Source organism: Protopterus annectens, chromosome 1.part0 (assembly GCF_019279795.1).
Source record: "Protopterus annectens isolate FY-2018-M chromosome 1.part0, PAN1.0, whole genome shotgun sequence".
Classification (NCBI taxonomy): Eukaryota; Metazoa; Chordata; order Ceratodontiformes; family Protopteridae; genus Protopterus; species Protopterus annectens.
This window is the reverse complement of record NC_056725.1, coordinates 42,163,915-42,181,816: the sequence shown is the minus strand read 5'-3', so window position 1 is coordinate 42,181,816 and position 17,902 is coordinate 42,163,915. Positions and strand designations below refer to the sequence as shown.

Genomic DNA, 17,902 nt, shown 5'->3' with positions numbered 1-17,902 from the left:
AGATACCTGTAAATAAGGTTGACCATCAAAAAGGAAATAATTTTTTGTAAATACTATTTCTATCATACTACATATATTTTCTATTGCTCTTCTAGTCATATTCATATGTTTACATAAAAATTCACGTATTGAGTTAATGCCATATTCATTTGGAATTACAGTGAATTACAGTGATGAGAGAGCTTATGTGAAGCGTAACCATCAGCATATTATTTATTACATTATTGCTATTATACCATTGATTAGTCATTTTTACAACAGCTGTATTTATTTTTTGTTAGTTTAGTTAGGGAAAGCAGACAAAGATGTCAGCAGAGGATTATGGAAAGCTGGCATTGAAACAGTTGACCAAGGTGTGCAGATCCAAAGGAGTGGTGCATGCCAACCTCAACCTGACTAAAGGAGAAATGACTGCAGCCTTAATTGCAGCTGCAGCATGAATCAGCAACCAGGAAGACAACCAGTCTGGCAATGGGGATGTGCAGCCCTCAGAAACAGGACAGTTCACCTTTTCCTCAGAGGATTTAAAAACCCAACTGGAGACCAAACATTTGGCATTAGAATTAGCAGAGAGACTGCAGCAGGCAAACATGGAATTAGAATCAGCAGAGACTGCTGTGTTTGGATATTGAAAAAAATGACTAATAGTGCCAAAATAGGGAGATGCTGACCCCAAAAGCAATAAAGGTCAGTTTACAGAGGGGGATCATTTGATAATCTGATAGTTTTATTCATATATTTGAAAGAGTATGTAAACAGTATAATGTTGACCAAGGACAATGGGTAAGGTCCCTGATCCCCTTACTCCATGGTAAAGCTGTAACTGCTGTTTCTAAATTGTCTGATACTGATTGTTTAAACTATGATAAAGTCAAACAATGTTTACTAAAATGTTTTAAGTTAACACCTGAAGCTTAAAGAAAAAAAGTTTTGTGAGCATTGGCGCAAGGCAGATGAAAGTGTATGTGATTATATTGCACTTATTTTCATAGGTGGATGAGTGGATGTCAGTTTGGAAAGACTGGCAGACCTTTTGGTGAGGGAACAAGCCTGTAGCACTTTACCTGATGTCATGAGAATCTGGTTGGCAGACCAGGAGTGTAATTCTACAGATGAGCTGGGGAGAAAAGAAAATCTCTACTTGAGCTGGGGAGAAAAGAATATCTTTACTTAGCAAGCAGGGCATCACTGCACAAGAAGGAGATACCTAGTGTTGCACATAGATTTAAGGGAAAACATGGTGGGCAGCGTAAAACACCCCAACAGAGTCCACCGGTAACAGGGGAAGCCACTAGTTCAGGTACATGGCCAGGATCAAGGTTTAGATGTTTTAAATGTAACCAGAGGGGCCAAGTAACATACTAATGTCCACTGAAGTGAGGTGGGGAACAAAAGATGGGGGAGCCAGCAAGTGGGAGTAACAGAATGCCAGTGATAAGTTCTCAGGAGACAACAAAGGTACCAAACTATCACTGAAGTTTGTATCCTATCTTAGTGACTGGAAGGCAGACCACTGCTAAGAGAGAGAAAGTTTCTGACATAATCATTGAGAAGCCTGCAGTGGTTAAAAATGAGCAGTACATCCTTGGGCAGTCTGCTCCAGTTAGAGCTTTAGGAGGAACCCCATTCCAAATACGTTGGTCAGGGTTCACATTGACTGGGAGGGTGGAAAAGGAAGCAAGGAAGTAGGTGTGTTTGAGGATATCCCTGCAGATATCTTGATAGGGATGACTTTGATAATGCAGTATCTTGTGTGCATGCAGGGATACAATGTCAGGTTTGGGGACAGGCATGTGGGTCTGGCACACTGGGGGAGACCCAGAAAGACCCCACACCAAAGCCAGGACTGGTGATTTGTCTGTTTCAGGGAGGGGGCTGCCCTGTAGCAGTGTGCCTAATGGTGAGCCACAGCTGCTGGTAGGTTCTGATGTTCCCTTGGACATGGTGACTGCAAGGACAGAGGTGAGTGGTAGTACCCAGGCTGACAGTGAGGCATCGCCATCAGAAGATACCAGACTTCCTGTGGAAGGAGAGCTGGGAAGGGTCACATAGATAGAGTTGAGAAAGGCTCAGGTCTTGTACCCTACATTATGAGGATTGAGAGCGGTATCTAATGATGCACCTGATTCTCAAGGAAAAGGGAGTCTGTATACTGGAACAAAGGGTTACTGTACAGAGAGTTGGCCCTTGAGGCTAGAAGGTGAGGTAATACATCAGTTGGAAGTGCCCAGAGCCTATGTCTGGCACTTCTAGCCATAGCCCATGACATTCATTTTGCATGTCATATGGACATAAAGCATACCAAGGGATGTATTATGCAGAACATTTATTGGCCTGGGATTGCAGGAGATGTAACAGGGTACTGCAGAACCTGTGAGCAGTGCCAAAAAATAAGCAAGGCAGGAGACAAGGTCAAAGCTCCTGTGATGCTTTTGCCTGTGATTGAGGAGCCACTTCAGAGGGTAGCTATGGGGATTGTGGGCCCTCTGAGTACCCCAAGTTCCACAGGGAAGTATATCCTGGTGGTATTAGATTATACTACTAGATATCCTGAGGTGGTGGCTCTGTCCTCCATTGAAACACAGAAAATGGCAAATGCTTTGTTAGAGATTTTAATCAGGGTAGGTTTTCCAAGAGAAATACTGACTGGCAGAGTGCCAATTTCATGTCAGACCTGCTGGCTTGTCTGTGGGAGCACTGTGGAGTGAAGCACCTAAAGACCATGCCCTACCACCCCCAGGCTAATAGTCTTGAGGAGAGGTTAAACTCTTCACTAAAGACCAGGCTACAGGCATTTGCAGACCACTTTAAAAGAGAGTGGGAGAAATATTTGCCCCATCTGCTGTTTCCATGTAGAGAGTTACCTCAGGAATCCACAGATTTTTCACCCCTTGAGTTGCTGTATGGGCATAGGGTGAGGGGGCCTTTAGATTTTATTCATGATGAGTGGGATGGTGAATGTGAATCACACAAGCTGTCTATTGTGGCATATGTCCTAATCCTCAGGATAAGGCTTAGGTAGATCATGGGCTTGGCTCAAGAGAAACTGGCAGGAGCCCAACAGCAGAAATAGGTCTGGTATGACAGGAATGCTCAAGCCCAAGAGTATGCTGTGGGACAGCAGGTTATGGTGCTCATTGCTTTTAGACACAATAAGCTGCATGCAGCTTGGGAGGGACCCTTTGAAGTGGTAGGGAAAGTCAGTGATCTTAAATACATGGTAAAACTGCTAGGCAGGAGGCAGGGGGCTCAAACTGTACCATGTTAACATGATGAAGCTTTACCATGATAGGGAGGCCCTAGTTCTGAGTACATGCAGTGGATGGCAGGAGGATTTTGAGGTGGATCTAGTGTCTGATGATCTGAGTTTGGCTCAGACTGACACCTCATTGGAAGCAGTTGCAATGTCCCAGTGGCTATCCCCTACACAGGCTCGAGAAATCCGAGCAGTCTTACAGAAGTCTGGGGCATGTTCACTGGAAAACCTGGGTGCACCCACCAGGTGCAGCACCATGTGGATACAGGACCCCAGAAGTCTATCAATCATGCCCCTTACAGGGTGCCTGAGTAAGTCAGATAGAGTCTGAGGGAGGATATATAGAAAATGTTGAATTGGGGGCAATCCAGGAGTCCAGCAGTCCCTGGGCCACCCCAATGGTGCTGGTACCAAAGAAAGATGGCAGCAACAAGTTATGTGTGAACTACAGAAAACTAAATAGTCTCACAGAGTTGGATTCTTACCCCATGCTTAAGACAGATGTGAGGCTTAGATCAGATGGGCGGAGCTAAGTATCGGACCACTATAGATCTGACCAAGGGCTACTGGCAGGTGCCCTTGACTCCCACCATTAAACAGACTTCAGCCATTGTGCCTCCTTTCAGATTATATGAGTTGGGATGAAAAATGCCCCAGCATCCTTCCAGAGACTGGTAGATCATATCCTAGCGGGTGCAGGAGATTATGCCCTTGCTTACCTGGATGATATTGCTGTGTAAAGCCATTCCTGCCAACATCACCTTCAGCATATCAAGGATGTCCTCTTGGGCAAACGTCAAAGGGCAAGGTGGTCCATTAAGAAGTGGATGTGTACCATATGCCAACATAGCTAGCTGGAGTTGTGTAAAAAATATATTTCATTTGTATATCAAACTGATTTGTACAGGTGCTTGTACTGAAAATGTATTTGTAAAGTTGCTTGTGTTAAAAAATGTTCCAACTGTGGGTCCTGCTGAACAGAAAAGAAATACACCTTTATCCTTTATGTCAGACTGTATTATAACTGTTGAAATGAACATATTGCAACAAGGATACTGCAAGAGAAAAGGTTAATCTCAGTCTAGCTAACTTTGAAAAATAACCTGAACTTAAATTACTTGGTATATGCCATAAAGATTGTATCTCACAGGTCTGAATGTAGCCAGACACACAACTTCTGTGAAAACAAGGACTAGGAATCCTGCTGTATTGTTCTTAGTGGTGAACTAATTACTAGCTTGGAAGGGTGAATGTGTTGAAATAGTTTTATAACTTCCAGTTGCTCTAACACATCTTAGCAAAGCTCTATGAGTGTGTATTGTGACACGTGTAAGATCCTGGCTCAGCTTCTAGTAAAGGGGGTAGTGTGGGAACCACAGAGTCAGGTGACCAGATGTGATGTCATTCTGTAAACGAGTACTGAAATGATGCTTTAATACTAGATCTTGTAGAAGTCTCAGTGCAATCTGACTGTGAAACCTGACAAAACCACTCACCCACATCACCTAACCTTGCTCCATTAAGTAAGTAGGAAACAGTAATTCTTTAGATCAGTCAGGAAAATATAGTAAGGTTAGTTAAGTATTGTTTTTCTGTTTCTGTGTGAATCTTTCCATCTGTGTTATTTTTAATATTTCTTGTGATTAAAACTCTGGTATTTATTGTAAATAGATATTCAGTATGTTCATGTTCTTGTATTATTTATTATTAAATATATTTAAACTTTTCACTGTGGCTTGTCTTTTTAGGAAATATTTAACCTTTGAGAGTACTTAATTATTTACTTATTTATTTAGTGACGCTGTGGAATCACACTCCTGAAAGTCTTGCTATTTGGTCAACATTACCATTGGTATTCATATTAATTTCACTCAGTATAATTGGATATCCTGTTAAGAACATTAGATTAGCTGGATGTTGGCAGTGTAACTACCTTATATCCTAGCCAGAGGTGGTAGAGCAGATAATCTGTGCCAGCCTTTCCCAAGTGTGTCTGTGAAAAATCAAATCTCAGAGTGTGTCTGTGTCAGCTACTTGGAACAGGGACACAGAGCTCCTTAGTGGTCAGTGTGGTTTCTTAGCTGGGACCTGGAAAGACAGTCCAGCCCCAGGACTGGAGTGTGTTCCCTGTGCTCTCTTAAGGGAAATTGTGCTTGGTGCAGAGAGCTGCATCTGAAAATACAGTGTGTATCCATTTTTGTTCTCTTAGTGAATGTCCCTGACTGTTGTCAGTGTTGAGGATTGAGGCTCCGTGATTACTGATCCAGAGGAGAGAATTTACATGGCTACTACTTTATACTTATGACAGGATATTACATATGTCTGTAAATGGCCATGCTAAATCATACTAATGACAAGATATAACATTCTTTTGTACATGTGCCATGGTACATCAAACTGATGACAAGATATAACATTCTTTTGTACATGGCCATTGTACATCAAACCAATGACAAGATATTACAGATGTATGTACAAGGCCATGCTAAATAATACTAATGACAAGATATTACAGACATCTGTAAAATGCCATCCTATGTCATACTAATAATAAGATATTATGTACCTCTGTACATGGCCAGGATGCATCATACAAATGAGAATTTATTTTATTTATTTTTATTTTATTTTACATTTGTTGACCGGGATAGTCCGACTGGATATATGTCCATTTTCAGAGGAGGCCCATGGAAAAAAGTTCCACATACCAAAAAAGAGACAGTGCATACATCACTGAGTGATAAACTCAGGTAGACATGTTTACAAAAATATAGACAAAGAATACAGGCAGATATCAATATACACAATGTGCAGACTTACATCTGACACTTACTGACACTACCCCCCATTCGTTGTGACTCCATAAGTCTTTTATCTCCTCACTCACTTAACATTACACCTGCCAACAAGTTCTTTTCTCCTCCCTCCTCCTCACGTCTCCACATCATCTTATCCTCCCTTCTTCTACTGATCTGTAACTTACTCTCTTTTCACACACACCTAATTCTTCACCCCTGCTCTCCAACAGCCTCTCATTACCTTACACACTCCAACACACATCACTGCTTTCCAATGAAATCAAACTCTGCAAAATCAAACTACCTCCCAAAATTTACCCAGCCTACAGAATAAAACTGAAATGCATCTCCCCCTATCCATTTCTATCTCTTCTCCCTCTCCCTATTAACTCATTCACTCCGGTGCAGCTCTGAAAAAGCTGCCTACTTAATTCTGCCATAGGAACAACAGTACAGCCTAAGCTCATTTTCAGAAAATCCATTTTCAGTACCATATCAGAAAACAAATGTTCATAATTCTTTAACTATAAGCGCTAGACTAAAAATGTAAACGTGAAAGTTGTTCAGCAGACACTGACCTTTCCAACAGTGTTAATGTTGATAGTGCATATCAAAGTCATTATTGAATATTTGGAAAGGAATGTTGATATTGTGCATATTTTACCTTTTTGGAAAAGCAAAGCACAATATCTTGGTCAATGTACCATGTAGACCCACACAATTTGTATTTCATTTGTTAGTATGAATGTCAGCTTTAAAATGATACCTTAACCATTACTGTGTGATGCTCCTTTATGGAGATATTCACAGAAATATGATTAATATATTTCTCATAATTAATAAACAAACTATAATATCTCATCACCTGTACCAGACAGAGGCTACATATCAGTGTAGAAGTTGTGCATCTCAATGTCAGCTTCAAAATGATGCATCATTTGTGTGATCACCATGCTCCCTTGCAAAGACATGGGCATAATAATGAGAAGTATTGTAAATGTATAATTTCCATAATCCTACAAGACTAAACAAACTGTGATATCTGTAGATGTGTACAGTGCACAGACATAGTTCTTTTACCAAGTTGTAAGGAGTAACACCATCTTCAAAATGAGGTATTACTTGGCACACTGACATGCTCCCTTGCAAAGTTATTTACCAAAATATGAAAAAAATCATAATTTCCATAACCTAAGTCCGAAAAAAACTTTGATATCTGCACATGTGTACAACATACAAGCACAATTCTTTTATCATGTTGGAACTATCAATACTGTCTTCAAAATTAGGTATTACTTAGCACATTCAGATGCTCCCTTGCAAAGTTATTTAAAAAAATATGCAAAAAATAATAATTTCCATAACCCGAATCCAAAACAAACTTTGATATCTGCACATGTGTACAACATACAGGCATACTTATTTTACCATGTTGTAACTATCACTACTGTCTTCAAAATGAGGTATTACGAAGCACATTCAGATGGCCCATTGCAGTTATTTACCAAAATATGAAAAAAATCATAATTTCCATAACCTGAGAACTAACAAAACTGATGTCTGTACATGTGTTTAGCATTCAGAAACAGTTGTTTTGCCATGTAGACATATATGATTGCATGCTTGGTCTAGCCAACATACTGTTGAATGGGTACATGTAAAGAGAAAAAGCAAAGTAAGGACCTTGCCTACTAATGAACCCAGGACAGGCATGGGACTTGAGTGGCACTCAAGTGCATCTGATGTGTCCAACACCTGTGCTGGCTACCCACTCAGACAGCTGATACTACTACAGTCTCATGATCTCCTTCAGTGTCAGCAGTCTGCCTTACTTATGACTTTTCTCTTTACATGCGTCCATTGAGCAATGGACCTAAGGGATCAAGTTCTGTATTACTAAGCCCTTCCTATCATCTAAACTCTACACATGCCTGATACAGGTAGAATTAAAAAAAGAAGTATTGCAGGATGGTTATTGACGTACTTGATTGTACTTGGTAGCACTCTCCTGAAACAGTTGTTCTTTCTCAGCATCTTCACCAGCTCCTTACCACAGTTATTTGCCAAACTCAGAAAAATATATTTTACACAACACAAATCATAAGCAAATGCAAAATTTATACCTGTGCACAGCATACAGATAGTTATTTTACAATCTGAAAATAAAGTGTTACTCAGCAAGTGATAATGGTGTTCGTAAATATAACAATAGAGTTTTAACTTACCATACTGGTCCTACTTGGTCATGGGTGTTTTCCATTCTTCTCACAAGCTGCATGTTACCAATCCTGCATAGCTCTCCTCACGCCATTGTGGAGGTTAGTCAAGAACAACGCAATGCCCACCTCAGTTTGGTGAATGGCATCCCTTCTGAAAAGGTGAACATCTTCTGTGGTGATGCTGTCATGACAGATTGTAGATGCACCGACCCTGTGCATTAAGCCATTCATGAACCCATTCTGTAAACGTTTGGCCTTGTGCGCTGCCCGTTGACTGTTTGCTATTTTCCATATCTGGCGAGGAATTATGTCAGACCACACAAAATGACAATGTGGCCACCATGACTGCAGGTGTTCAAAAATTGCTCTGATTTGAAACCGTAGCCTTCCAAGTGGTTGACTGATGACATCATTCCCTCCAATGTGCAGCAAAAGAATGTCTGGCTCCGGGTAGATGGAACACTTCTCTTCCAACAACTGCAGTACTCCGCTCCAATGCATACCTCTTCTGGCAATCCAGTACACCTTCACAGTAGATGTGGGGAAGCTCAGGTTGTAGTGGTTTTCACTTATGGAGGCATGGCTGGCAGCCCATTGAATGTAGGAATGGCCTCATACCCACACTCTCACTTTTCATTCTCCTGCTCATGAGGCCATGTCAGTGTCAGAAGGTGGACGAACCTGCACAGGAAAGAAAATGCAAACAGATTACTACTCATGTTTGACAGATGTATTGGAAGACTACATATATATGTATATCATATGCATTACCTGGTTAAATTAAATTAAAACATTCTCATGTGCATTTGACTTCCAAAAGCAATACTGAAATGGCAATATGAAATGTCAGTATCAACAAGGCATACAGTCTGTGGTGACTACAGTGAACTCCAACTACTTGAACATTACAAGAAAAAAAATGTTCCAAGCACTCATTGCATACATACAGCAAAATCAAGACAGAAGTAGTTATTGTGCAGTGATCCACAAAATACATTGTTTATCTTTCCCAAATGACCCGTTTTCATAAGAAAGACACCCTCAGTCAACTGAACCATTTCATTATCAAGCAAATTATGGTGAATTAAGCAACAGTTACGGAATTCACCTATCCATTGATTAAAAATGCCCATCCACATTATGAACATATAAAGAAAATATTTATTCTGATAAGCAAAGATCAACATATGCTACAATTCATCCCTCTGTAAGCATATGTAGTGCATGCACACACACATCTATCTGTATAGATATCTATATATCTATCTATCTCTCTCTCTCTCTCTCTATATATATATATATATATACATATATATATATATATATATATATATATATATATATACAGAAATGTTCCATTACAGTAAATAGAAGGCTCCAGTAGCAATATAGCAAATACCAAAAAAAAAAGGGAATTGCTACTGGAGGACCCTCTATTTATTGCAACAGAACAAAGAAAATTTAGGTCAGGGGGTGGAGGTGTTAAGCAGTGGTGGCATGGATTGCAAGAATCCGATTGCCTGCCACCACTTGCTTCCTGCAACAGAAATAGAATCGGCTTGCAAGCAGATACACAGTGTATGGCAAGCTGATTTTATCGTAAATTTTAAATATAAACATGATGTTTATCCACAATGAAAATTAAGTTGAGAAGGTACCTGACAAAGTTCAGGCACTTTTTCAACTTAATTTGTAACAGTGGAGCCAAAACTTTAATAGAAAGTTAAAGGCACTTGTGGAAGGCACTCGGGTGGAACAATATACCTATTCTGGTGTCTCAGAGAGCACTCAGGTGTAAGCACAAAAGCACCCCCAGTAGGTACTCGGGGCTAATGAGTTAATGCCCTTCTTCTCTCTGGTGATGTCCACCCTAACCCCGGTCCACAAACTATGCAAACTACCCCTTCCACCTCCTCACATTCCCCCCTGAACACTACTAAACTTCCTCTCAAACATCTCTCCTTTTACTCCATTAACATCCACAGTATCCTTAATAAGATAACAGAACTTCACTCATTGATAGCACAATGCTCTCCTGATATAGTTACTCTCTCTGAAACCTGGTTTAAAAAGCACAACAAAGACAACAAATTCCTTCCCCTAGGCTACAACATTCCACACCTCGATAGACCCCATAAGAAAGGTGAAAGTGCTGCTATTCTGCACTCAGACCTCCTAACCCTACCCACTAACTAATCCTACTCCCTCTTTTCACCCACCTGTGCTCCTCAAAGCCAACTTTAAATCCAACAACTATAAAACCTTATCCATAGTTGCTGTCTATATACCACCTGGCAATAACATACCCCTACTAAAACAGATTCTCAGTTGGATATCAGACTATATCCCCAGTGAGACCATCATACTGGGTGACGTTAATATCAACTGGCTTAACCTTACTGGTAACTCCCCTACCACTTTCATTAACCTTTATGGGTACACCCAACCCATCACTTCTCCCACTTTCCATAACAAATCCACAAATTCCAGCTCCATCATTGACTGGATTCTTATTTCCAATCCCAACTTCTATCTACCAGAAACACTCTCTGACTCTGTCAGTGACCACTGCCATGTACGAACCCGCTGACTCTCCCCCCACATTTCCAAACCCCACAAATTCAAAGAATGCTGGAAACTGTCTAACTTCAACCCTGAGACATTCAATAACCTGCTCTCTCAAATAGACTGGTCCACCATCTTTACTTTACCTTTCGACCATGCTGTCTCATTCTTTAACTCCACCTTCCTTAATATACTCAATTCCCTTGCACCTCCACGTACTCTGAGTCAAACCCCACAACTCCCCCTGGCTGACTAACTCAACTTAGTTAGTTAGTCAAAAAAGAGACACTGCCTGAAAACTCTGGCACAAGACAAAATCTACCTCCCACTTATAAAACTATTAGGAACTTTAAAATCTCACTAAAAAACACATTAATGAAGACAAAAAAATTCTACCATCAACCCCAGACCACTCAATCCAAAAACCCCAAAAAGTTCTGGAACACTATCAAGCAAATCCTCCACCCTGGTAATCCATCTTCACCCAACCCCTGCCCCAACAACTCACCATTTGAAACTGCAACCATTTTCAATTCTTATTTCAACACCATAAGTAAACTTATGCAGACCCCCCACCCCTACCCCCACCATCCACAACTCCCACCCCATCCCCCTCCACCCAAAGCTCCCCCCTAGAAAAGTCCACCATCTCTCTAAAGCCAGTTCCTATAAGCTACATTAAAAAACTTCTCCTCAAGCTCAAAGCCTTTTCTCCATCAGCCGACAACCTTCCTTCTCTCTTCCTAAAACTCACTGCTACATCAGTGGCATACCCACTCTCCATCCTAATTAACTGCTCTATCTTCGAATCAACTGTCCCTACTCTTTGTAAAAAATTCTATACAATACCCATTCACAAAGGTGGCAATTCCTCAGAACTTTCAAATTTTGACCTATTGCTATACTTATAAACAAATCCTAGCTCACCTCTTACAAGGTAACCTGATCACCCACACCATAGCACCTCCACTGCCCTCATCTCCTTTACCAACATTATTTCTCTTGTCAGAGATAATAATAAACATGTGGCCTGCCTATTTCTAGATCTGTCTAAAGCCTTTGATACTGTCTCACATCCTATCCTCCTGTCTAAACTCTCTCAACTTAACCTTTCCACAGCTATATCCTGGTTTAACAGCTACCTTTCAGACAGGCACCAAACTGTCAAATGGCTCTCTGATCTCTCCCCCTTTCTCCCAACCAAAACAGGTGTTGCACATGCTTCATTCTTAGACCCTCTCCTTTTTAATATCTTTACCAATGAACCCCACAAAGCCTATCCCCAGTCATCCCTCATATAGTACGCTGATGACTCCACCAGTATATCCATAGCTAACAACCCCACTGAACTTTTAACTCTCACACAATCATTCAACCTCACAGAAACCTGGCTTTCCAAAAAACAAACTCCTACTCAACCCCCCCCCCCAAAAAAAAAAAAATACTCTTCCTCCCAAAACCTCTCTACCACCTTAAAACATTTTTCAACATCTCTTCACTCAACAACACCACAATCTCTCCTGATACCCAAACAAAGATCCTCGGAGTAATCACTGATGACCAGGTGAAATTTGACCTTCACATTCATCAATGCATTAAGAAAACCCATATAAAGCTTGGCCTTCTTTACAGAAACAAAAGATTCCTCACCCCTGACACCAGAATAACACTTTCAAATGCTTACCTCCTTCCCAACCTCTTCTATAGCTCACAAATCTTTACTAACCTTCAGTCTACTCTTGTCTCCAAACTTGAATCTTCCTATAACATTGTGGCCAGATTTGCTGTTAACTTACACTCCAAATCTCACCACTGTCTGGCACTAAGGTCTCTTAACTGGTTTGAGTTTCCAAACCACCTCAAATTATCCCAACTTCTCATAATCCACTCCATCATCAATAAACCCTCTCACTGTCCAAAGCATCTCCTCACTTGTCTCACTCTATACCCCTGCCTGTCCTCTCCAGAGCTCTGAACTATACCTGCTGCAAATACACAAACCTAACAAATCTGCAGGATAGAATTTATGCAGCTACTCTCCCACCATCCAATGGAACAAGCTTCCCCTGATCCTAAGAGGCATACCCCAAACTTATAAATTTAATAACTTACTCAAACAATACTTAATCACCCTCAGGGTATGTCCCTGTAATCTCCCACCCTGAATCTGTATACCCATCACATTCCTCTAACTTCATGCCAACTCTTAACTCCTTATCTTCCTCCAAATACCCATGTCCCCCTTTTTATCTCATGCTATCTTTCTTACCTACCTCCTTCTGAGAAGGAGACACATTCCTGACTCTCTTCAGCCTGCTTCACTTATCTCTGACTTCTGCTGTACTTTCTATTAACCAAATGTCACTCATCTATTCTTGACTAGATCTCCACAGTGCAGTCTTAAAACCACCTCTTCCTCCTGTTCCCCTCCTTTCTTTCTGGCTGATCAGCACACTGTATGCTATTCCTCAAGCTTGCTACACCCAAGAAGTATCTGCTATCCCTCTAGTATGTCACTTATATTACTATCTGCTTCATACACTAACTGTGATTAAATCTCCCTTGCCTTCTTCATTGTAAATGCTTCTGCTGAAAATCTCATTGTATTACAAACTTACTGTATTCTTGATCTGTTTTATATATATATATATATATATATATATATATATATATATATATATATATATATTTTTTTTTTTTTTTTTTGTTTGTTTTGGAGCCTTGTATTTCTCATTGTATTGGACATGTACTGTAATGCTGATTTATGTTATTATTTGTAGTTTGGAGCTTTTCTCTCTGGGCCTCCGCTGAAAAAGGGCTTTGACCCAGTCAGACTATCCCGGTCAACAAATGTCAAATAAATAAATAAATAGTTTAGGAGCATTGAATTCTTGCAGTGCAAATTTACCAGGAGTTATTTTTCGGTGTATTTCATAAAGAATATACTTAACTGAGCAAAATGGTCACTGATCATTTCTGTACTTAGAATCTGAAAGTGCTGCTGTAAGGTGTCAGGAACCACTTAGTGATGCTATACAATGTTGAAATTAAAAAAAAAATGTGTCATTATAGCCCTTATACATTATAAACTGAAATGTGCATACATTGTATCAAAAATATATCCCATAGACAGACTGCAGGTGCAAGTCTTAGTAATACCATCTGTTTTGTTATTAGGTTTTGGGAAAAGATCATCCAGATGTAGCTAAACAGCTGAACAACTTGGCCCTTTTATGCCAGAACCAAGGGAAATATGAAGAAGTAGAACATTACTATGAGAGAGCACTGGACATCTATCAAACCCAGCTTGGGCCTCACGACTCAAATGTGGCAAAGACCAAAAACAATTTGGTAAGAAAGAAACTGATTTTGACATGTGTCTCAGTACATGCCATTCAAAACATCAGTCATGTTTTAAGTGTTAACATTTAATTATTTATTGTTTGAAATTTGATTACCAGGAAACCCAACTGGGTAGAAGTCCATTTTTAGTGGAGGCTTGGGAAAAAAGCTCCAAGGTATTACAAAACATTTTAAGAACAATAATTTTACATTCTTCAGAAATAATTCAAAACCATCTACAGTTTGAATAATTATACCAAATAAGACACAATATGAAAATTATTGGTTAAGAATGGATAAAAGTTATTTGACATTGATTTAATAGCAAAATTTTAACCAGTTTATAGAGAAATTAAAGGTAAGTTAGTATAATGCAAACTGGAATTACAAAGTGAGAGAAAAGAGGGCTTATGGTATATTTAGAGAGAAATTGCTAGAAGTAACGTAGTGAGTGAATAAGGGAGGTGTAAGGAGATGTAAGATATGGATAGGTATGTCTTCATAATTAGAGCAAGAACAGAGGCAGATTTAAGTAGAGAAAGGAACACATTACACATCAGAAATAATCTACAATAGAACGGAACAACTACTCCTCAGAATGAAATCCTCACTCACCTGCATCTCTAAACAGGACTGCAAGCTGTGGCAAAGAAAGTAATATACTGGTCTGTGAACATTAAATGTAATTTTTAGGTCAATTCTTAACAGCAGACTGGACGGATGTGACATGTCATACAGCATGCAGAAGTCAGGCATGAATGATTCAATCCACATACATACACACACGGGTTCAGGACCAAATGTGAAACAGCCCAGCATACATACACAAAAGTGTTTTTCACCGAAGAAGCACTTTCACGTAAGTATGCCTGTTGCGGAGATTGCACTACAATGGGGATAAGAGAAAATTCCCTTTTATAGGTTCATAGGTTCATAGGTTCATACTAGGCTATCTGCCCTAGGGCATTTATAAGCCTAGCCAGAATGTGTTTGGCTTTCGCCACCCATTTTAAATTTATTTTGCTATGCCCTTTTTCGAGGTTAGTATACTGTGCCTCTGTCTAACAGTGACACAGAAGTGATACCTGGGGTAAACCTACGATCTCTCATCCACTCATCAAGATTCCTCTTGAAGAGAGTCAATGAGGGACTCTGCCTAACCTGGACTGGGATTTTATTCCAGAGTGAAGGGAGCCTCTGGGTTATGAATCTGTCCCTCCAGCATGTCCTATTTATTTCAGTGCCGAGGTTCAAGTCTCTCGAGTGCGTAGCTCGATGGGATTTGGATTTTCTGAGGTGCAGCATGTCCATTAATTCTGGGTTGGACATGGCTTTATACAGATCACCTCTGAACAGGCGGTATGCCACTGAGTAGAGCTGGAGTTTCTTTAACTGGGCAGCATATGGCATCTGTTTGAGCCCTTTGATCCTCTTGGTGAGGTACTTTTGGGGTCTTTCCAGTTGCTGCAGGTGTCCTGTAAGGTACATCCCAAAAGGGGCATTGTACTTAATTATGGGCCTGATGAGGGATGAGTAAAGAGGCACGATGACCTCCCCTGATCTAGATGTGAATCCCTTCATGATTTGGTGGGCTATATAAAATGTTTTTCTAACCACTTTGGCCACGTGGTTGTCAAATGAGAGATTGCTATCAACTTGGGTCCCCAGGTCCCTAATTACTTCTTCTGTACTTAATGGATTACCACTTATCTGGTAATTTGTGGGCACTTTGTTTTTGCCAAAGGGGATGACTATACACTTTTTGGCATTTAGCTTGAGGCCATGGCTCTGGCACCAGTTGTCTGTTTCTATGAGGCCCTTTTGGAGGATTCTTGTGTCGGCTGGAGAGTCGATTATGGCACCCAGTTTGCAGTCATCTGCGAACTTGGTCAGCCACAGTCCTTCCATGTTGGCCTGTACCTCTGAGAAATATATACCGAACAAGAGAGGTCCCAGGACTGAGCCTTGTGGGACACCACTTGTAACTGGTTTGGAGTCTGACATGGCTCCAGCAATTCTAACCATGTGGGTTCTGTCCTTGAGCCAGTTTGCAATCCATCTAGTGACATAGGGGTTTATATTTAAGCTGGTGAGCTTATCTATAATGCCCGAGTGAGGTATTGTATCGAAGGCTTTTGCGAGGTCCAGGTAGGCTGTGTGGACCACCTTCCACCTCATCAATGGCCTTGGTGACTGTTTCAAAGAAATCAACCAGGTTTAAGAGGCAGGATCTGCCCTTAACAAAGCCGAACTGGGTAGGATCCAGTGTTTGTAGGTCCCCAATACCTTTATTTATGAGGTCCATGATGATCCTTTCCATAGCTTTGCAGACCAAGCTTGTCAGGCTTATGGGGCGATAGTTTCCAGGATCCGTTGAGGCACCACCTTTATGGAGAGGGACCACTGTTGCTGTACACCACTCTTTGGGCACATATCCTGTAGTAAGGCTGAGATTGAACAGTAGTTTTATGTTTGGGTTTAGCTCTTCTTGGAGTTCATGTAGGATGCAGCCCGGGACACCATCTGGTCCCATTGATGCTGTGTTTTTTGCTTTGGAGAGGGCGGCTCTTACCTGAGCATCTGAGATGTCAGGGGGGGCAGCACTCTGCTGGGATAGATATTTGCCCTTTTGGTGGGGAGTTTGCTGAACCTGTCAGCTAGGATGTTGGCAATGTCTGTGGGTTCGGTGTATTTTTTTGTCATTTTGGACTAATTCTGAGCATATCTGAGAATTACCACCCAGGTTCCTAACATAACTAAAGAAAGCCTTGTGATTATCCTTAGTGTCCTGTGCAATTTTTCTCTCGAAAATTTTTCCCCACTGTAATGTGACCTCGGAGTGAGAATATAAAAGTAGGGGGATGTGGGGGGTGCAGGGGGGCTTACCCCCCTGCAAAAACGTAAATGTAATGTTTATTTATTTTGTTTGAACACACATTAACAAAAGCACTTTTTTGGTAAAAGCGCTTTCATTAAAGTGTGTTCGGTGATAGTGGATTTGGATTCTTTCATTTTCGTTCAACAGTCCTAGATCCACACACAAACACACACACACACACACACACACACACACACACACACACACACACACACACACACACACACACACACACACACACCTATAATACTGCATGTATACATGAAAAGAACATAAAGTGTAAACTGGTGCTATGATCTTAGGTCAATTTACAAAATAAAGAGGCAGTCAGGAAAAGAAACTGCTAAGACTTATAAAAATAGATAAAAAGAAAACCCAGGTCAGAATTTATTCACAATACATATAAAAATGGCTTAAGGGTGATGAATGTATGGATAATATCTTTTTACAGAGACACTTTCATAAGACAGAGAGAGAGAGATGAGAAAGCAAGAAGATAAGAAAAAGCTGAAATATCATTAGCAGACATTTAATCACACTTTGATTGATGGTATACATTTTCTGTAATTGTATATAGTTTTATCATTTTATTCTTTACTTTGGTTGTACACCTCAGGCCGACCCTGAAAATGGTCCACTGGGATCAGAGCTTGACCCCAGTTAACAGAAGTATAAATAAATGAATCCAGGACTGCATGTGATCATGAGCAAATCGCTTTCCTTGTTCTTGTACATGGCACAACCCTGCACTTGTGCCCCTCTAACATGACAATGCTTCAGTGGGCTAAAGTTGCAGAAAGTTTTGTTTAGCAAGTTCCTTGCATACATTTCCAATATAATCCTC

The 17,902-nt window shown here is 40.5% G+C and overlaps 1 protein-coding gene across 4 annotated transcripts in view; it reads left to right on the top strand.

The window, feature by feature from the left end:
- LOC122810216 (kinesin light chain 1-like) overlaps positions 1-17,902 on the top strand; it is a 2,247,025-nt gene that overhangs the window by 1,614,132 nt on the left and 614,991 nt on the right. For all 4 annotated transcript variants that reach the window (XM_044081914.1, XM_044081987.1, XM_044081756.1 and 1 more), the window contains one exon: positions 14,016-14,189. In XM_044081914.1, coding sequence (XP_043937849.1) covers positions 14,016-14,189 — 174 coding nt within the window. The remainder of the gene's footprint in view (positions 1-14,015; positions 14,190-17,902) is intronic.